Source organism: Balaenoptera musculus, chromosome 10, assembly GCF_009873245.2.
Source record: "Balaenoptera musculus isolate JJ_BM4_2016_0621 chromosome 10, mBalMus1.pri.v3, whole genome shotgun sequence".
In the NCBI taxonomy this organism is placed as follows: domain Eukaryota; kingdom Metazoa; phylum Chordata; class Mammalia; order Artiodactyla; family Balaenopteridae; genus Balaenoptera; species Balaenoptera musculus.
This window is the reverse complement of record NC_045794.1, coordinates 94,816,484-94,839,398: the sequence shown is the minus strand read 5'-3', so window position 1 is coordinate 94,839,398 and position 22,915 is coordinate 94,816,484. Positions and strand designations below refer to the sequence as shown.

The 22,915-nt window shown below is 41.1% G+C and overlaps 1 protein-coding gene across 1 annotated transcript in view; it reads left to right on the top strand.

Annotated features, from left to right (window-relative positions):
* Positions 1 to 2,160: 2,160 nt before the first annotated feature.
* The window catches only part of FAM227A (family with sequence similarity 227 member A), a 97,865-nt gene continuing 77,110 nt past the window's right edge, over positions 2,161 to 22,915 (top strand). Inside the window, 3 exon segments of the mRNA XM_036867477.1 lie at positions 2,161 to 2,302; positions 12,940 to 13,022; positions 22,809 to 22,881. Of these exon segments, the coding sequence (XP_036723372.1) occupies positions 2,161 to 2,302; positions 12,940 to 13,022; positions 22,809 to 22,881 (298 nt within the window).

Sequence of the window (22,915 nt, the reverse complement as noted above, 5' to 3'; positions counted from 1 at the left end):
CCTAAAATGCACCTGCCTCCTCTTTACCCTCACCCCCTTGCCTGTATGGCTAAAGACTAGGGGCAGGAGGCAGGAAATAATAGTACTGACCTGAGCCTGGGCCAACCTTTTCTACAGTCCAACTGACTTAGGACAGCCCAAAATGGATAGCCTCTTTGGACCAGAAAGAAGTGTGGTGAGTGCGTTAAAAATGGAATCAAATATTGAGTGAACCTAATTCCTAGAGAGTAATTTGCCTAATGGAGAAAGACATAGAAGCAAATAATTCTAGTTCTGTATTGTAAGTGCTGTAATAGAGAGTTGAAAGCAGAATCCTGGACTTCACAGAAAAGGGGTGGTACTAATGGCCTGGAGTAATTCAGGAAGGTTTTCCAAAAAGACATATCACCTGGACTGATTGAATGGAGGGAACTGCATGTACAAAGGCATAGAGGCACAAAGCGCACAGCATGGCAGGGACCAGGAAGAAGTTCGGTGGGGCAGGCATGTAGGATGGATGGCTGGGGAGAAGAGAGCAGAGCAGAAGGCATGAACCAAAGGAGAAGAAAGGAGACTGTGGTGAAAGGGCACCTTGATTAAGTTTTCCATCAAACTATACCTTTTCTCTCTCTTTCCATTATGCCTGAGCTTCTTGAGGGCAGGTCTGAGTCTTTTACTTCATTATAACCATGCATATACCACCAGGCTCCGGACAGGGAGGACCCACAGATGGTAGTGATGAACTCCTCCTGGCCAATAAGCAAGGACCCAGGAGAGCACTGTGGCCAGAATATTCCAAATCCAGGAGGAAAAGTAGTGTGGGGCCAGTTTCCTGAAAGGGAGCAGAAAGCCTCAGCTAGATTAGGAGCCTCATGCTGAGGAGGTGGACCCAGTATCATAGAAGCCCAACATCTGAGAGCCGAAAAGGGGCTTAGGGCCCTAATCCAAATCTCTGACTTTATAGGTGAGGCTCAGAGAGCCAAAGAGATTTGACTGCATTTCTAATTTGGAAACTGGCTTGCTGGATGGTCTGGAGCCCCGTCTTTTCAGCAGTCTAGTCTTCTTATTTTTACTTATTTACTTACTTGGCTGTGCCGTGTGGCTTACGGGATCTTAGTTCCCCAACCAGGGATGGAACCTGGGCCCCTGGCAGTGAGAGCGCCGAGTCCTAACCACTGAACCACCAGGAATTCCCTACTCGCCTTATTTTTAAAACCAGAATAATTCTCATCAGGGGGTGGTGGGGATCAGCAGGTAGAAAGCAAAAGTATATATGCTTTGAAGTTCTCTGTTAAGAATGTGGTACATATATACAATGTACACATGTGGGCTTCTCGTGTGGTCCATATATACAATGGAACATTACCCAGCCATAAAAAAGAACGAAATAACGCCATCTGCAGCAACATGGGAGGACCTAGAGATTGTCATATTGAGTGAAGTAAGTCAGACAAGGGAAAAACAAATACCATATGATATCACTTATATGTGGAATCTAAAAATATGGTACAAATGAACTATTTACAAAACAGAAGTAGAGTCACAGATGTAGAAAACAAACTTATGGTTACCAGGGGGAAAGGGGCAGGGGAGGGATAAATTGGGAGATTGGGAGTGACATATACACAGTACTATATGTAAAATAGATAACTAATAAGGACCTACTATATAGCACAGGGAACTCTACTCAATACTCTGTAATGACCTATCTGGGAAAAGAATCTAAAAAGAATGGATATATGTATATGTATATGTATAACGGATTCAATTTGCTGTACAGCAGAAACTAACACAACATTGTGTTAAAAACAAATCAGCTATACTCCAATAAAAATTAAAAAAAAAAACAATGGGCTTCTCAGACAAAAGCCTTTCTGCTGTACAGCAGAAACTAACACAACATTGTGTAAAAAAAAAAAATCAGCTATACTCCAATAAAAATTAAAAACAAAACAAAACAATGGGCTTCTCAGACAAAAGCCTTTATTCCCCATTAACATGCAGCATGTGCCTCGCTATCAGCCCTGCTTACGAGATGAGCATGGCTGTGCTTTCTAAGATGGTTGTATGCTATCTGTGACTCCCAGGAGGCTGGTGGAACAGGAAACAAGATTGTAGTGAGGAATGAGAGGCTCTTAAAAGTGGAAACTTACTGTTTGTCAGCTTACAAGAAACTGGACAATGGCTGATTTCAGGAAGATGGATGTCATCAATTTCACTGCCTTGCCAATGGTGCCAGTAGATGAGCACCCGGCTGTCTCATTCACCCCACGGAAAGCAATGAAGGATGCCATGAGGAAGAATCTGGAGGACAGTCCACCCTGTATCCTTCTGTGGTGCCATCCGCAACGGAGACCAAACACACCCATGCAGAGGTGTAACCTGGGCTCGAGTCTATAACACACACCACTTACTAGCTCGTTTCTTATATGTTTGTTAATTTTTTTCAATGACTTAAGCCCTACCTGTCCTTGAAAAAAATAGGAGGCTGTGAAGGATTGTTTGTCTTGAGTTTGTTTTACTAAGATAAGCAGAAAGAGCCCTAAAGGAAGACATACTGGAAATATTCGTTGAAAGAATGGGGAAGAAAAGAAAAAAATGTTCTTTTTTCCCCCATTGTCTCTTTCTTTCCCTTCTGCCTTCCAAAGAATTAAACTTATAGATAGAAACTAAGTTGTAGTCCAACCCTCTGCCCTCAGACTAGTTAGCTGAGTACCCAACTTTTAAAAAAATTTTTTTCTTTTTTTTTTTGTGGCCACGCTGCACCGCAGCTTGCAGGATCTTAGTTCCCTGATCAGGGATTGAACCCAGGCCCTCGGCAGTGAAAGTGCAGAGTCCTAACCACTGGACCACCAAGGAATTCCCTTTTTTTCTTTCTTTTCTTTTTTTTTTTTTTTTTTTTTTAACTCCCTTTGACCTTTCCTCTTCTCACCTGCCACTGCCAGCACCTCTACCTGGGCCCAGACTTTGCCCCCTTCTGACATCATCCAGGCTCTACCAGCATCTTTCCTCTCTGACTCTGCCTTTATTGATCTCACTTCTGACCCTGAACCTTGTATCTCAGGGACCCACAGAATCCCGTCTCTGGGGTCCATAGAACTCATCCAGCAAATAAAGACCCTCTCAGGTTATAAATAACCCTGTCTTTCCATCTTATATAAAGCTCATTTACCTTCAAGTCATGCTCCTGCCAACCAAACTGCATCAGCTTACTTTCCATGCCTCTCAGAAACCCTTCTCAAGAGGAGCACAAATGATCTCATCAGGATCTATTTCAGGGTCTCACTTTCCTGGGCCTTTTTCTAATGTACGCTCTTTCTTCTTAATCCTACACTTATCTCAACCTAAGTAATCCATTTCACTTCCTATGATTTGTCGTGTCCCTCCTTGGCATCTTCATTCGTCAAGTATCCTCTGATTTGTAAGAACACTTGAGGGTAATGGAAGTAACAGTGAACCTTGCTATATGTGAAGGCAGTGAGGAGTGGTAGGATTATGGGGCTTTTACAAAGGATGTATCCTAGACCAATTGAGGCTAAGACAGAAAGAAATGCAAACGTAGAGAGAGTAGTAAGAGGGTCCATTGAACTGAGCAGCGATTTCAACAGTGATAAACAAGGTCAAGATGCCCTTGGACCCAGGCATCCTTCACCTGAAGGAAACAGCTCTCTGTGTGACTGTGTGCATCACAGCGTTATCTGTAGTTGTAAAAAAATTATTAAAAACTTAAATATTCAATAGCCAAGGGACAGTTAAATCTATTAAGATGCATTCTCTAAATGGATTTGTATTCTGCCATTTTAAATATTATGAAGATTATTTAGCTTTATGGAAAATAATCATAATAATGAGTAGGAGAGAAGTCAGAGTAGTAAAATAGGCATCCAATGATATTATAATTATGTAAAAAATGTGTGTATGTAATAATGCTAGAAGGAAGTCTCCCCAAAACCTAACAAGTTGTTAGGGTGGTAGCGTAATGGGTGATTCTTTTTATATTTTCCAAGGTATCTAGAATATGGTTAATTTTTATTTATAATTTATAAAGCAACTCATTTAACACAAAATAAAAGAAGTGTGAATGTTCGCAGAGAAAATAATTAAGTGAAAAGACAGCACAGAGGGCCCTGAACCAAGATGGCAGAGTAGAAGGACGTGCTCTCACTTCCTCTTGCGAGAACACCAGAATCACAACTAGCTGCTGGACAATCATCGACAGGAAAACACTGGAACTCACCAAAAAAGATACCCCACATCCAAAGACAAAGGAGAAGCCACGATGAGACGGTAGGAGGGGCGCAATCACAGTAAGATCAAATCCCATAACTGCTGGGTGGGTGACTCACAGACTGGAGAACACTTATACCACAGAAGTCCACCCACTGGAGTGAAGGTTCTGAGCCCCACGTCAGGCTTCCCAACCTGGGGGTCTGGCAACGGGAGGAGGAATTCCTAGAGAATCAGACTTTGAAGGCTAGTGGAATTTGATTGCAGAACTTTGACAGGACTGGGGGAACAGAGACTCCACTCTTGGAGGGCACACACAAAGTAGTGTGCGCATCGGGACCCAGGGGAAGGAGCAATGACCCCAGGGGAGACTGAACCAGACCTACCTGCTAGTGTTGGAGAGTCTCCTGCAGAGGTGGGGGGTGGCTGTGGCTCACCGTGGGGACAAGGACACTGGCAGCAGAAGTTCTGGGAAGTACTCCTTGGCATGAGCCCTCCCAGAGTCCACCATTAGCCCCACCAAAGAGCCCAGGTAGGCTCCAGTGTTGGGTTGCCTCAGGCCAAACAACCAACAGGGAGGGAACGCAGCCCCACCCATCAGCAGTCAAGCAGATTAAAGTTTTGCTGAGCTCTGCCCACCAGAGCAACAGTCAGCTCTATCCACCACCAGTCCCTCCCATCAGGAAACTTGCACAAACCTCTTAGCCTCATCCACCAGATAAGGGCAGACAGCAGAAGCAAGAAGAACTACAATCCTGCAGCCTGTGGAACAAAAACCATATTCACAGATAGATAGACAAGATGAAAAGGCAGAGGGCTCTATGTACCAGATGAAGGAACAAGATAAAACCCCAGAAAAACAACTAAATGAAGTGGAGATAGGCAACCTTCCAGAAAAAGAATTCAGAATAATGATAGTGAAGATGATCCAGGACCTTGGAAAAAGAATGGAGGCAAAGATCAAGAAGATGCAAGAAATGTTTAACAAAGACCTAGAAGAATTAAAGAACAAACAAACAGAGATGAACAATACAATAACTGAAATGAAAACTACACTACAAGGAATCAATAGCAGAATAACTGAGGCAGAAGAACAGATAAGTGACCTGGAAGACAGAATGGTGGAATTCACTGCTGCGGAAGAGAATAAAGAATGAAAAGAAATGAAGACAGCCTAAGAGACCTCTGGGACAACATTAAACACAACAACATTCGCATTATAGGGGTCCCAGAAGGAGAAGAGAGAGAGAAAGGACCAGAGAAAATATTTGAAGAGATTATAGTCGAAAACTTCCCTAACATGGGAAAGGAAATAGCCACCCAAGTCCAGGAAGCACAGAGAGTCCCATACAGGATAAACCCAAGGAGAAACACGCCGAGACACATAGTAATCAAATTGGCAAAAATTAAAGACAAAGAAAAACTTACTGAAAGCAGCAAGGGAAAAACAACAAATAACATACAAGGGAACTCCCATAAGGTTAACAGCTGATTTCTCAGCAGAAACTCTACAAGCCAGAAAGGAGTGGCATGATATACTTAAAGTGATGAAAGGGAAGAACCTACAACCAAGATCACTGTACCCGGCAAGGATCTCATTCAGATTCGATGGAGAAATCAAAAGCTTTACAGCCAAGCAAAAGCTAAGAGAATTCAGCACCACCAAACCAGCTGTACAACAAATGCTAAAGGAACTTCTCTAAGTGGGAAACACAAGGGAAGAAAAGGATCTACAAAAACAAACCCAAAACAATTAAGAAAATGGTCATAGGAAGATACATATCGATAATTATCTTAAACATGAATGGATTAAATGCTCCAACCAGAAGACACAGGCTTGCTGAATGGGTACAAAAACAAGATCCATATATATGCTGTCTACAGGAGACCCACTTCAGACCTAGGGACACATACAGACTGAAAGTGAGGGGATAGAAAAAGATATTCCATGCAAATGGAAATCAGAAGAGAGCTGAAGTAGCAGTACTCATATCAGATAAAATAGACTTTAATATAAAGAATGTTACAAGAGACAAGGAAGGACACTACATAGTGATCAAAGGATCAATCCAAGAAGATAAAGCAATTATAAATATATATGCACCCAACATAGGAGCACCTCAATACATAAGGCAACTGCTAACAGCTATAAAAGAGGAAATTGACAGTAACACAATAATAGTGGGGGACTTTAACACCTCACCTACCCCAATGGACAGATCATCCAAAATGAAAATAAATAAGGAAACAGAAGCTTTAAATGACAGAATAGACCAGATAGAGTTAATTGATATTTATAGGACATTCCATCTAAAAACAGCAGATTACACTTTCTTCTCAAGTGCACACGGAACATTCTCCAGGATAGATCACATCATGGGTCACAAATCAAGCCTCAGTAAATTTAAGAAAAGTGAAATCATATCAAGCATCTTTTCTGACCACAACGCTATGAGATTAGAAATGAATTACAGGGAAAGAAACGTAAAAAACACAAACACATGGAGGCTAAACAATACGTTACTAAATAACCAAGAGATCACTGAAGAAATCAAAGAGGAAATCAAAAATACCTAGAAGCAAATGACAATGAAAACACGATGATCCAAAACCTATGGGATGCAGCAAAAGCAGTTCTAAGAGGGAAGTTTATAGCTATACAAGCCTACCTCAAGAAACAAGAAAAATCTCAAATAAACAATCTAACCTTACACCTAAAGGAACTAGAGAAAGAAGAGCAAACAAAGCCCAAAGTTAGCAGAAGGAAAGAAATCATAAAGATCAGAGCAGAAATAAATGAAATAGAAACAAAGAAAACAATAGCAAAGATCAGTAAAACTAAAAGCTGGTTCTTTGAGAAGATAAACAAAATTGATAAACCATTAGCCAGACTCATCAAGAAAAAGAAGGAGAGGACTCAAATCAATAAACTTAGAAATGAAAAAGCGAAGTTACAACAGACACCGCAGAAATACAAAGCATCCTAAGAGACTGCTACAAGCAACTCTATGCCAATAAAATGGACCACCTGGAAGAAATGGACAAATTCTTAGAAAGGTATAACCTTCCAAGACTGAACCAGGAAGAAATAGAAAATATGAACAGACCAATCACAAGTAATGAAATTGAAACTGTGATTAAAAATCTTCCAACAAACAAAAGTCCAGGACCAGGTGGCTTCACAGGTGAATTCTATCAAACATTTAGAGAAGAGCTAACACCCATCCTTCTCAAACTCTTCCAAAAAATTGCAGAGGAAGGAACACTCCCAAACTCATCCTATGAGGCCACCATCACCCTGATACCAAAATCAGACAAAGATACTACAAAAAAAAAAGAAAATTACAAACCAATATCACTGATGAATATAGATGCAAAAATCCTCAGCAAAATACTAGCATACAGAATCCAACAACATATTAAAAGGATCATACACCATGATCAAGTGGGATTTATCCCAGGGATGCAAGGATTCTTCAATACACGCAAATCAATCAATGTGATACACCATATTAACAAATTGAAGAATAAAAACCATATGATCATCTCAAGAGATGAAGAAAAAGCTTTTGACAAAATTCAACACCCATTTATGATAAAAACTCCAGAAAGTGGGCATAGAGAGAACCTACCTCAACATAATAAAGGCCATATACGACAAACCCACAGCAAACATCATTCTCAATGGTGAAAAACTGAAAGCATTTCCTCTAAGGTCAGGAACAAGACAAGGATGTCCACTCTCACCACTATTATTCAACATAGTTTTGGAAGTCCTAGCTATGGCAATCAGAGAAGAAAAAGAAATAAAAGGAATACAAATTGGAAAAGGAGAAGTAAAACTGTCACTGTTTGCAGATGACATGATACTATACATAAAGAATCCTAAAGATGCTACCAGAAAACTCCTAGAGCTAATCAATGAATTTGGTAAAATAGCAGGATACAAAATTAATGCACAGAAATCTCTTGCATTCCTATACACTAATGATGAAAAATCTGAAAGTGAAATTAAGAAAACACTTCCATTTACCATTGCAACAAAAAGAATAAAATATCTAGGAATAAACCTACCTAAGGAGACAAAAGACCTGTATGCAGAAAATTATAAGACACTGATGAAAAAGAAATTAAAGATGATACAAATAGATGGAGAGATATACCATGTTCTTGGATTGGAAGAATCAACATTGTGAAAATGACTATACTACCCAAAGCAATCTACAGATTCAGTGCAATCCATATCAAACTACCACTGGGATTTTTCACAGAACTAGAACAAAAAAATTCACTATTTGTATGGAAACAGAAAAGACCCCGAATAGCCAAAACAATCTTGAGAACGAAAAATGGAGCTGGAGGAATCAGGCTCCCTGACTTCAGACTATACTACAAAGCTACAGTAATCAAGACAGTATGGTACTGGCACAAAAACAGAAATATAGATCAGTGGAACAGGATAGAAAGCCCAGAGATAAACCCACGCCCACGCACATATGGTCACCTTATCTTTGATAAAGGAGGCAAGCACATACAGTGGAGAAAAGACAGCCTCTTCAATAAGTGGTGCTGGGAAAACTGGACAGGTACATGTAAAAGTATGAAATTGGAACACTCCCTAACACCATACACAAAAATAAACTCAAAATGGATTAAAGACCTAAACGTAAGTCCAGACACTATAAAACTCTTAGAGGAAAACATAGGCAGAACACTCTATGACATAAATCATAGCAAGATCCTTTTTGACCCAGCTCCTAGAGAAATGGAAATAAAAACAAAAATAAACAAATGGGACCTAATGAAACTTAAAAGCTTTTGCACAGCAAAGGAAACCATAAACAAGACCAAAAGACAACCCTCAGAATGCGAGAAAATATTTGCAAATGAAGCAACTGACAAAGGATTAATCTCCAAAATTTACAGGCAGCTCATGCAGCTCAACAACAAAAAAAACAAACAACCCAATCCAAAAATGGGCAGAAGACCTAAATAGACATTTCTCCAAAGAAGTTATACAGATTGCCAACAAACACATGAAAGAATGCTCAACATCATTAATCATTAGAGAAATGCAAATCAAAACTACACTGAGATATCATCTCACACCAGTCTGAATGGCCATCATCAAAAAATCTAGAAACAATAAATGCTGGAGAGGGTGTGGAGAAAAGGGAACACTCTTGCACTGCTGGTGGGAATGTAAATTGATACAGCCACTATGGAGAACAGTATGGAGGTTCCTTAAAAAACTAAAAATAGAACTACCATATGACCCAGCAATCCCACTACTGGGCATATACCCTGAGAAAACCATAATTCAAAAAGAGTCATGTGGGCTTCCCTGGTGGCGCAGTGGTTGAGAGTCTGCCTGCCAATGCAGGGGACACGGGTTCGAGCCCTGGTCTGGGAAGATCCCACATGCCGCGGAGCAACTAAGCCCGTGAGCCACAACTACTGAGCCTGCGCGTCTGGAGCCTGTGCTCCGCAACAAGAGAGGCCGTGATAGTGAGAGGCCCGTGCACGGCAATGAAGAGTGGTCCCCGCTCGCCGCAACTAGAGAAAGCCCTCGCACAGAAACGAAGACCCAACACAGCCAAAAATAAATAAATAAATAAATAAATTTATAAAAAAAAAAAAAAAAAAAAAAAAAAAGAGTCATGTACCAAAATGTTCATTGCAACTCTATTTACAATAGCCAGGACATGGAAGCAACCTAAGTGTCCATCATCGGATGAATGGATAAAGAAGATGTGGCACATATATACAATGGAATATTACTCAGCCATAAAAAGAAACGAAATGGAGTTATTTGTAGTGAGGTGGATGGAGTTAGAGTCTGTCATACAGAGTGAAGTAAGTCAGAAAGAGAAAAATATAGTATGCTAACACATATATATGGAATCTAAGGAAAAAAAAATGGTCATGAAGAACCTAGTGGCAAGACGGGAATAAAGACTCAGACCTACTAGAGAATGGACTTGAGGATATGGGGAGGGGGAAGGGTACGCTGTGGCAAAGTGAGAGAGTGGCATGGACATATATACACTACCAAACGTAAAATAGATAGCTAGTGGGAAGCAACCGCATAGCACAGGGAGATCAGCTCGGTGCTTTGTGACCACCTAGAGGGGTGGGATGGGGAGGGTGGGAGGGAGGGAGATGCAAGAGGGAAGAGATATGGAAACGTATGTATATGTATAACTGATTCACTTTGTTATAGACTAGAAACTAACACACCATTGTAAAGCAATTATACTCCAATAAAGATGTTAAAAAAAAAGGAATACAAATTGGAAAAGAAGTAAAACTGTCACTGTTTGCAGAGGACATGATACTATACATACAGAATCCTAAAAATGCCACCAGAAAACTACTAGAGCTAATCAATGAATTTGGTAAAGTTGCAGTTTACAAAATTAATGCACAGAAGTCTCTCGCATTCCTATATACACTAGTGATGAAAAATCTGAAAGAGAAATTAAGGAAACACTCCCATTTACCATTGCAACAAAAAGAATAAAATACCTAGGAATAAACCTACCTAGGGAGACAAAAGAGCTGTATGCAGAAAACTATAAGACACTGATGAAAGAAATTAAAGATGATACCAATAGATGGAGGGAATACCATGTTCTTGGATTGGAAGAATCAATATTGTGAAAATGACTATACTACCCAAAGCAATCTACAGATTCAATGCAATCCCTATTAACTTACCAATGGCGTTTTTACAGAACTAGAACAAAAAATGTTAAAATTTGTATGGAGACACAAAAGACCCCGAATAGCCAAAGCAGTCTTGAGGGGAAAAAACGGAGCTGGAGGAATCAGACTCCCTGACTTCAGACTATACTACAAAGCTACAGTAATCAAGACAATATTGTACTGGCACAAAAACAGAAACATAGATCAATGGAACAAGATAGAAATCCCAGAGATAAACCCACGCACCTATGGTCAACTAATCTATGACAAAGGAGGCAAGGATATACAATGGAGAAAAGACTGTCTCTTCAATAAGCGGTGCTGGGAAAACTGGACAGCTACATGTAAAAGAATGAAATCAGAACACTCCCTAACACCATACACAAAAATAAACTCAAAATGGATTCGAGACCTAAATGTAAGACCGGACACTATAAAAGTCTCAGAGGAAAATATAGGAAGAACACTCTTTGACATAAATCACAGAAAGATCTTTTTTGATCCACTTCCTAGAGTAATGGAAATAAAAACAAAAATAAACAAATGAGAACTAATGAAACTTCAAAGCTTTTGCACAGCAAAGGAAACCATAAACAAGACGAAAAGACAACCCTCAGAATGGGAGAAAATATTTGCAAACGAATCAACGGAAAAAGGATTAATCTCCAAAATATATAAACAGCTCATGCAGCTCAGTATTAAAAAAAACAAACAACCCCATCCAAAAATGGGCAGAAGACCTAAATAGACATTTCTCCAAAGAAGTCATACAGATGGCCAAGAAGCACATGAAAAGCTGCTCAACATCACTAATTATTAGAGAAATGCAAATCAAAACTACAATGAGGTACCACCTCACACCAGTTAGAACGGGCATCATCAGAAAATCTACAAAGAACAAATGCTGGAGAGAGTGTGGAGAAAAGGGAACCCTCTTGCACTGTTGGTGGGAATGTAAATTGCTACAGCCACTATGGAGAACAGTATCAAGGTTCCCTAAAAAAGTAAAAATAAAATTACCATATGATCCAGCAATCCCACTACCGGGCATATACCCAGAGAAAACCATAATTCAAAAAGACAACATGCACCCCAATGTTCATTGCAGCACTATTTACAATAGCCAGGTCATGGAAGCAACCTAAATGCCCATCGACAGATGAATGGATAAAGAAGAGGTGGTACATATATACGATGGAATATTACTCAGCCATAAAAAGGAACGAAATTGGGCCATTTGTTGAGACGTGGATGGATCTAGAGACTGTCATACAGAGTGAAGAAAGTCAGAGAGAGAAAAACAAATATCGTATATTAACGCATATATGTGGAACCTAGAAAAATGGTACAGATGAACCAGTTTGCAGGGCAGAAATTGAGACACACGTAGAGAACAAACGTATGGACACCAAGGGGGGAAAGCAGCGGGGGTGGGGGTGGGGGTGGTGGTGTGATGAATTGGGCGATTGGGATTGACATGTATACACTGATGTGTATAAAACTGATGACTGGGGCTTCCCTGGTGGCGCAGTGGTTAAGAATCTGCCTGCCAATGCAGGACACACGGGTTCGAGCCCTGGTCTGGGAAGATCCCACATGCCGCGGAGCAACTAAGCCCGTGAGCCACAACTACTGAGCCTGCGCATCTGGAGCCTGTGCTCCGAAACAGGAGAGGCCGCGACAGTGAGAGGCCCGCGCACCGCGATGAAGAGTGGCCCCCGCTCGCCGCAACTGGAGAAAGCCCTCGCACAGAAACGAAGACCCAACACAGCCAAAAATTAAAAAAATAAAAAAAAAAAAAAAAAAAAAAAACAAAAAAAAAAAAATGATGACTAATAACCTGCTGTATAAAAAAAATAAAAGTCAAAAATTAAATAAATAAATAAATAAGTGAACTGTGGGGGCGGGGGGGGAAAGACAGCACAGAAAGGCAGTGAGCTGCTGTTCTTTCCAGGCTCTCTCCATCCTGTTCTATTTGTGTGTAGTCGTCACCCAGAAAGTTTCCTTAACAGACTCACCTCCCAGCCTGGCGCACTGGCTCCATACAGCAGGTGAACCAAGGGATTGCTGACACGGACCTGAGTCCCAAGCCGTTGGTGCACAGCCTGGTAAGTTGTGAGTGCTGAGGCAAGGCTTCCAGGAAGGAAGGGCCCTAGAGGCCCCTCTGCTTATTTGAAAGCACATTTGCACAGTAGAAGTCTCAAAGATATATTTTTTAAATTAATAAACTTTATTCTTAGAGAAGTTCTAGGTTCATAGCAAAATTGAGCTGAAAGTACGGAGTTCCCACATACCCCTCCCTGTCCCCACACATGCACAACCTCCCCATCACCAGAGTGGAACATTTATTATAATTGATGAACCTAAATTGACACACCACATTCACCCAAAGCCCATGTTTACATTAGGTTTCTCTCTTTGTGCTGTGCATTCTATGAGTTTGGACAAATGTATAATGATATTTATCTACCCTTATAGTATTATATGGAATAGTTTCACTGCCCTAAAATCCTCTGTGCTGCTGTTCATCCCTCTCTCCCCCCACTCCTTGGCAACCACTGATCTTTTGCTATCTCCTTAGTTTTACCTTTTCCAGAATGTCATAGAGTTGGAATCATAAAGTATGTAACCTTTTCAGATTGGTTTCTTTTACTTAGTAATATGTCCTTAAGGTTTCTCCATGTCTTTTCATGGCTTCATAGCTCATTACTTTTTTGCACTGAATAGTATTCTGTTGTTTGGATGTCCACAGTTTATTTATCTGTTAACCTACTGAGGGGCATGTTGGTTGCTTCTGAGTTTTGGCAATTTTGAATAAAGCTGCTGTAAACATTCATATGCAGGGTTTTGTGTAGACATATATTTTCAGTTCATTTGGGTAAATACCAAGGAACATGAATCCTGGACCATATGGTAAGAGTATGTTTAGTATAGTAAGAAACTGCCAAATTGTCTCCCAAAGTGGCTGTGCCCTTTTGCATTCCCACCAGCAGTGAATGAGAGTTCCTGTTGCTCCACATCCTCATCAGCATTTGGTGTGGTCAGTGTTTGGGATTTTGGCCATCCTAACCAGTATACTGTGATATCTCATTGTTTTAATTTGCAGTTCTCTCATAACGTGATATTTAACATCTTTTTATATGCTTACTTGCCATCTGTGTATCTTGTTTGGTGAGGTGTCTGTTGAGGTGTTTGCCTCATTTTTTAATTGAGTTGTTTGTTTTCTTATTGTTGGGTTTTAAGATTTCTTTGTATATTTTGGATAACAGTCCTTTACCAAATGTATCTTTTGCAAATATTTTCTCCAGTCTGTGGCTGGTCTTCTTTTTCTCTTGGCATTGTCCTTTGCAGAGCAGAAGTTTTAAATTTTAATGAAGTCCAGCTTATCAGTTATTTCTTTCATGGATCATGCCTCTGATGTTGTATCTAAAAAGTCATTGCGAAACCCAAGGTCATCTAGGTTTTCTCATCTAGGTATCTTCTAGGAGTTTTATATTTAGGTCTGTTATCCATTTTGACTTAATTTTTGTGAAAGTTGTAAGGTCTGTGTCTAGGTTCGTTATTTTGCATTTGGATGTACAGTTGTTCGAGCACCATTTGTTGAAAAGTCTATCTTTGCTCCATTGTATTGCCTTTGCCTCTTTGTCAAAGATCAATTGACTGTTTATGTGGGTCTATTTCTGGACTCTCTATTCTGTTCCATTGATCTATTTGTCTGTTCTTCTGGCCAATGCCACGCTGTCTTGATTACTGTAGTTTTATAGTAAGTAAGTCTTGAAGTCAAGTAGTGTCAGTTCTCCTTCAGTACTGGGTTTGCTATTCTGGGTCTTTTACTTCTCCATATAAAGTTTAGAGTTAGTTTGTCAATATCGACAAATAAGTTGCTGGGATTTTGATTGGGATTGCATCGATCAAGTTGGGAAGAACTGACATCTTGACAATATTGAGTCTTTCCATCTGTGAACATGGAATATCTCCATTTATTTAGTTGTTTAATTTCTTTCATCAGTTTTGTAGTTTTTCTTATTTTTATCTTGTACATATTTTATTGGATTTATACCTAAGTATTTCATTTTTTGTTAATGTAAATGGTATTGTGTTTTTAATTTCAAATTCCACTTGTTCATTGTTGGTTATAGGAAAGGGCACATATCCAGTTGATTGATGATACTGTTGAGTTCAGCTATTTTCTTACTAGCTTTCTGTCTGCAGGATCTTTCCCTTTCTAACAGAGGAGTATTAAAGTCTCTAACTATTATAGTAGATTCATCAATGGATTCATTGTCCATGCAATTCTTTTTTTGCCTCATGTATTTTGATGCTCTGTTGTTAGGCACATACACATTAAGATTGTTAAGTCTTCTTGGTGTATTGACCCCTTTATCATTATATAATGCCCCTCTTTATCCCTGATAACTTTCCTGGATCTGAAGTCTGCTCTAAGTGAAATATACTTTTTTTTTTTATTGGTGTTAGTATGGTATATCTTTCTTCATCCCTTTACTTCTAATCTATATATTTATTTATATTTAAAATGGGTTTCTTATAGACAAAGTATTTTGGATCTTGTTTTTGGATTTACTCTGACAATCTCTGTCTTTTAATTGGCATATTTAGACCTTTCATGTTTAAAGTGATTATTGATATAGTTGGATTAATATCTACTATATTTGTTCTGTTTTCTATTTGTTAGCCTGTTCTTTGTTCCTATTTTTAAAAATATTTATTTATTTTTAATTTATTTTTATTTTTTGGCTGTGTCAGATCTTAGTTGCAGCATGTGGGCTCTTTGTTGTGGCACGTGGGCTTCTCTCTAGTTGTGGTGCATGGGCTCAGTGGTTGCGGTGCGTGGGCTTAGTTGCCCTGTGACGTGTGGGATCCTAGTTCCCTGACCAGGGATCGAACCCACGTCCCCTGCACTGGAAGGCGGATTCTTAATCACTGGACCACCAGGGAAGTCCCCTTTTTTCCTATTTTTGCCTTCCAAACTTTTTCTGCCTTCTGTGGTTTTAATTGAGCATTTTATGTGGTTTTATTCTCTCTCCTTTCTTAGCATATCAATCATACTTCTTTTTGTACTTTTTGTACTTTTTTTAGTGGTTGCCCTGGAGTTTAAAATATACATTTACAACTAATCTAAGTCCACTTTCAAATATTACTATACCACTTCACGGGTAATGCAAATACTTTATAATAATAAAATATTCCTAATTCCATCCTCCTGTCTTTTGTATCATTGCCATCATTCATTTGATTTCACTTGTGTATGTGTGTATATGTATATACACACACATTGCTACTATTATTTTGAACAAACTGCTATCTGTTAGATCAATTAAGAATAAAAAAACAAAATTTTTTATTTTACTTTCACTGATTCATTCTTTGATGTGCTTCCTTTCTTTATGTAGATCCAAGTTTCTGACCTGTATCATTTTCCTTCCCTCTAAAGAACTTCTTTTAGCATTTCTTTCATGGCAGATGTACTGGCAACAAATTCCCTCAGTTTTCGTTTGTCTGAGAAAGCCTTCATTTCTCCTCAACTTTTGAGGGATAATTTTGCAGAGTACAGGATTCCAGGTTGGCAGGGTTTTTTTCCTTAACACTTTAAATATTTCACTTCATTTTCCTCTTGCTTGCACGGTTTCTGAGAAGTTGGATGTAATTCTTATCTTTGCTCTTTTATAGGTAAGGTATTTTTTTCCCCCTCTGGCTTCTTTCAAGATTTTTGTTTCTTTTTTTTTTTGTCTCTGTTTAAATACTTATTTAGGCTGCGCCAGCCCGTAGTTGCAGCATGTGGGATCTTCATTGCCGCATGTGGGATCTTTAATTGTGGCACGCGGGATCTTTTAGTTTCAGCATGAGGACTTCTTAGTTGCAGCATGTATGCGGGATCTAGTTCCCTGACCAGGGATTGAACCCGGGCCCCCTGCATTGGGAGCACAGAGTCTTACCCACTGGACAACCAAGAAGGTCCCTAAAGATTTTTATCTTTGATTTTCTAAAGTTTGAATATGAAATGCCTAGGTGTAGTTTTATGGGTTTTGTTTTCGTTTTTGTTTTTTGCATATATCCTACTTGGTGTTACCTGAGTTTCCTGGATCTGTGTTTTGGTGTCTGACATTAATTGGGGAAATTTTCCAGTCGTTTTTTGCTTCAAATATTCCTTCTTTTCTCTCTTTCTTCTCCTTCTGGTATTCCTATTAGGCATATGTTACACTTTTTAATAGTTGTCCCATAGTTCTTGGATATTCTGTTGTGTTTTGGGGTTCTTTTTTTCAGTCTTTTTTTTTCTCTTTGCTTTTCTGTTTTGGAAGTTTCTATTGTCATTTCATCAAACTCAGAGGTTCTTTCCTCAGCCGTGTCTAGTCAACTAATGAGGCCGTCAAAGGCATCCTTCCTTTTTGTTACAGTGTTTTTGATCTCTAGCATTTTTTTTTAAAGATTTTTTTGATGTGGACCATTTTTAAAGTCTTTATTGAATTTGCTACAATATTGCTTCTGTTTTATGTTTTTGTTTTTTTGGCCGCGAGGCATGAGGTTGGCTCCCCAACCAGGGATCGAACCTGCACCCCCTGCATTGAAAGGCGAAGTCTTAACCACTGGATCGCCAGGGAAATCCCCTCTAGCATTTGTTTTGGACCCTTTCTTAGAATGTTCATCTCTCTGTTTACATTATCCTTCTGTTCTTGTATGTTTTCTGCTTTTTCTGTGAAAGCCCTTAGAATAGTAATCATAATTTAAAAAAATTCCTGGTCTGATAAGTCCAACATTTCTGCCATGTCTGACTCTGGTTCTGATGCTTGTTTACGCTCTTCAAACTGTGCCTTTTGCCTTTTAGTATGCCTTGTAATTTTTTGTTGAAAGGTAGATATGATGTACTGGGTAAAAGGAACTGCAGTAAATAGGCCTTCAGTGATGAGGTGGTGGGTGTGAGGGTTGGGGGGGAGTGTTCTGTAGTCCTATGGTTGGGTCTCAGTCTTTTGATGAACCTTTGGTACCTCTGGACTGTGGACTTCACCATTGCTTCTCAGTTTTTTCCCCCCGCTTGGGTGGGACAAGATAGCTAAATGGTGCTAGAATTGGGTATTTCCCCTCCCCCAGGTGGGTTAGGCTCTGGTAAATTATTGTCTCCTGAGGGAAGACAAAATGCTATATGGGATATTTAAGAATGGTTACGTTTCCTCTGCACTTCCATGTGGGGTCATCAGCTGGAGCAGAACAGCAGTGGCTCTCTTTATCAGAGCGTGAGGTCTCCAGGTCGCCACAGTCCCCACCACTCCCTGCCACTCCTGATATGGAGGCAAAGTGTTGGTTGCCACATGGTCTTACGCTCGGCCAGCTTCACTCATTTATGTTACTGACTATGTCTCCAAACACAATGAGAGAGACTCAGACTAGATGAGGACCCAAGTCATTTGTTGGCAGTGCAGTTCTGTAGATTGGGAGGACCTTCTCTGTGGGTTCTCACTTGGCCTGATCTTCAGTCCACCATGCTCCCTGGCCCTCCTTCTCTCCCATCCCTTCTCTCTGCTTCTTCGGTCTGTCTTAACCCTGCTCCTTTACTTCCTGCCAGTTCACTCCACCTAAACTTCCGCACCCCTTCCTACCTGGCGTCTTGCTCTCCACCAAGTTCCTCTGGCCCAGGGTCCTGAACCTGGTGATTTGCCTCCACAGTTTTTAGCTTTACCCTCACCTCGGCTTTTCCAGTACTGATTTTTGGGCCAGTTTAGCTCTTGAGTCAACAATTTTTTTCTTTTATTAAAAAAAATTTAAATAGCAAGGTAATGCATGCTTATTCTAAAGTATTCAAGTATCTACAAATATGTAAGTAAACAGTGAAAGTCACTTTCCCTCCCAGCCCTAGATCCCTCCCTAGAAGTAACCATTGCTAGTTATGTGGTGTGTATCCTTCCAGAACTTTTTTTTTTTTTTTTTAATTTTTATAGCTACTTTTATTTTTATTTATTTATTTATTTATGGCTGTGTTGGGTCTTCGGTTCGTGCGAGGGCTTTCTCCAGTTGCGGCAAGTGGGGGCCACTCTTCATCGCGGTGCGGGGACCGCTCTTCATCGCGGTGCGCGGGCCTTTCACTATCGCAGCCCCTCCCGTTGCGGGGCACAGGCTCCAGACGCGCAGGCTCAGTAGTTGTGGCTCACGGGCCCAGCCACTCCGTGGCATGTGGGATCTTCCCAGACCAGGGCTCGAACCCGTGTCCCCTGCATTAGCAGGCAGATTCTCAACCACTGCGCCACCAGGGAAGCCCCCCTTCCAGAACTTTTAAAAAATACATTAGAAATATACAGTATAGACATTTAGGGTTATTGTTTTCTTTTTTAATGTAATCAGGATCATACCATAAATATTGTTTTGGAAGCTGCTTTTGTTTTTTTCTTATTTATTCATTCATTTATTTATTTATTTTTAGCATAAATACCTCTTGGAGATTTTTCAAAGTCAGTGCTGTTGACTGATCCCATTCTTTTCGTAACTGCATAGTATTCGAAAAGTTGGATATGGCATAATTAATTTAACTCTTCCCTATCGATGAGTATTTCAGTGGTATTTTCATCATAGTGAACATGTGAATATTTTTGTATATGTATCTTGGGACTCATTTGCAAACATTTCTGCAAGCTAGAGCCCTAGAAGTGAAATTTAAAATTTTGGTAAATACAGTCAAGTTACTTTTCACAGAAGTAAAGGCATTCTTCACTGAGGTGGAAAGGACACCATGAGCTTCTGTTTCCCCTACCCCACTGTCGAACACATTCTAGAATTGAGTTGTAAATAAAAGCAAAATAGACACACACACTATTTGGAATGATTCCATGTAAAAAGCCTTATATCTCTGTATGTGTGCACGAGGGTATAGCACCAGAGGCACAAAATAAGACTGTCAGAGTTTAAATTCCTGCTGCTTTACTGTTTTCTCACACTGTGACATTAGGTAAATTAGTTAACCTTTATGAGTCTCAGTTTCCTGTAAAATAGTGATAACATTAATAACATATCTACCTCATAGATGTATTATCTCTGAAAGAACTGGACGAGTTAAGACTCCTGAAAACCCTTAGATCAGTGCCTGGCCCACAAGAAGGACATTATATATGTATAAATGTGTAGGGGAGAAGTCTGGAAGGATGTATATCAGATGGAGTCAGTTCTGGAAAGGGAGTGGGATGGAAGGGGGTAAACTGTCTTTACTCTGACTACTTCTGTAACGTTTGGGTATTTTACAACAAGAATGTATTTATATGTCAGTTCTGTGGGTTTTTTAAAGATAACTTTAGAACCAGGAAAATGAATGAGATTATCCTCCCAGTAGCAGGATCTGGTGGCTTTTCAAGGCTGCCCAGCATCGGCACAGCTCCTTGGTGTTCTTCATTGCCACTCGGAACCAGGACAGGGCTGGCAGGAGCAATCGTGGATCCTCACGTGACCTGGAGGAAGCATCCCTCCTGCTCCTCTGTGCAGGCAGCTGGTCAGATCTGGCAGATGCTGACTGCCTGTTGCCACCAGAGCCCACCCCTGGGCTACCCTGCCCAACCTCTGCTGGCTGCGGTGTGCCCTGCCCTTTATCCATCAGGCCTTGACTTCATGGCTGCTTCTCCCACGTCAGCACCAGGCTCCACGCTGCCCTACCAGATGGCGCCTAGCACGTACCTGGTGCATAAGGAGTGTTTAATAGCTGTACTAGCAAATGAGTGAGCCGTCTCCTTCCGAGACCCAGACACTCCCCCGCCGACTTCCCCCACAGCCATGTCCTATTTCTATTCCTTCTCCCATGCCCTAAATGTGGGTTCCCCCCCCAGACTTTGGCCGTGAACTTGCCTAGCTCTTCTTTCCAGTCTCCTTCCTTTGCAAGCTTGTTCACCCACCGTCACAGCTTCACCATTCACTCCAGCAGTAGGCGTGTTCCTTCCTCTCCCAATAGGCCACTGCCTCTGGAAAGGCCTTCCCTGCACCCTCACCCCAAGACCAGTGTAGGTGCCCCTTCGGGGCGCCCTCCTGGCATCCTGTCCCTCCCCACAGCAGCACCGATCACCTCGTAATCACCAGCTTCTCCCTGCTAGTCTCTGAGCCCTCGGAGGGCAGAGATGGGCTTCACTGCTCACGGCTGCATCTTCTCTTGGACACCGGCCCAGCACCTGGCTTTTAGTAGGTGCTCAGAGAAGATTCGTGGGATGAATGATATGTTTGCAAATTCTAGCTTCTCACCTGTATTTCAGTCTCATATTCCCGGCTACCTAGAGCAGTGATACCTAAACCTAGCTGCTCATCAGACTCCCCTGGGAACTTTTTAAAAACTAAAAGTGAAAAGAGCCAGGCACAGGCCTGTGTGCCGTGTATGCTCTCATCTGAATAGGTACAGAATACCTCTAGAAAGCTGTGCAAGAAACTAAGGGTCTTGGGTGAGCAGTAGGGAGGAGACTTTTTACTGTATTTGATTTTGTACCATGTAAAATATTTATGGTTTTTTAAATTTAAATAGAGAACAACTCAGGGGCCACAATAAATAAACAATTCAGAACCCGATAAGGAATGATGTTTATTCCTTGGATTGGGTGTTTATTCCAGATTCTAATGAATCTGTATATCTGAATACTTCCGCAGCAAGGCCGGTCATCAGCCAGGTTTGGGAGCTGCCTTCCCAGGGAACAGCCCCACCTGTAGGTCCTTCTGTCGTCTCAAATGCAAACTCAGGTCTCATCATTCTTGCCCTAAAACTTGCTTTTCCTCCAGCGTTCAACTATCTTTTCTGTTCTTTCTCTGTGCAAATCTTGTCCATCCTTCCGGGCCCTGACAATATCAGCTACAGTGACATCCTGGCAGGTATCAAAGACATGGCCGTATTGACACACACCCGTCCGATTCATTCATCCATCGTGCCTTCTCGGTGTACTTAATTGGAGTGATAGTGTTGATGCCTAGGCTTAGCAGTGTGACCACTTCCCTGACACGCACACACACCTGCGCACATTCCAGTACCTTTAGCTCATCGTGCAGGCCGGGGCTGCCAGCTCAGGAGAAAGGTGGGGGAAGGCTGGAGGGGCATTTCACGGTTGATCAAGCTAAGGAGAGATGCTGCATCCCTCGTATTCCCAACACTCGTGCCCCGCCACTTCTGACCAGTCCTCTGTGACTGCTCCAGCCCATACCGATCTTACTCCTTTGAATCTTAAACATAGCAGTTTAGGACTTAATTGTTCCACCTATGTTGATTTGGTTCTCTGAATAGACTGTAAATTCCTTGAGGGTGGTGAAGACCTAATCATACTTTAACTTTGTTATCCAAGCTCAACGCTGGGCTGGTTGACAATCAGTACAACTTGCTGGGTCACTGACATTCATTTTCCTTTCCTCCCTTTTTGGCAGGGCTTGGGGGAAGAGGAGTCAGAGATCAAGAGAAATCTCTTGAGAGGTCAGGGGTATGATGATTAATAATAATAATGGTTACCCTTTATTGAGCAGCTCCTATCTGAAAGCCTCTGTGCTAGTGTTTTAAAGCGTATTAAATTCTTTATATCCCATCCTTATAAGAGCACTGGGAGGCAGGTATTATTTTCCCCCTTTACAGAGGTCAAACAATAGCTTGTGACCCGTGGAGCCATGATCGGAACCCTGTTCCCAATCCTGTACTCCTCAGGAGCCTAGCCAGGAGGAGGGGCAGGTGAGAGAGCGTGGGGGTGGGGGACATATCAGTGGTGACACTCAGGGAGATGAGGTCAGTGACACAGATGGCCACCAAGGCCCTACCACCTAGTGGGAGACAGCAAGGCCCTGCCACGATCTTTGCTCCAGGCCTTTTGCACAGCCTACTCCCTGACCCCTGCCCTCCTCTAAGATTTGCACTAACCCCTAAAACCCCATTTCTTTTTTGGTTTTTGAAGGCAATTGAGAAGTACGAGATGGAGAAGAAGGCTTTAAAAGGAGAGAGAAGTCGCGGCGGCTTGGGAGACAGAGGCAAAACTTTCTCATAGCCTTGATGGTGTTTTTG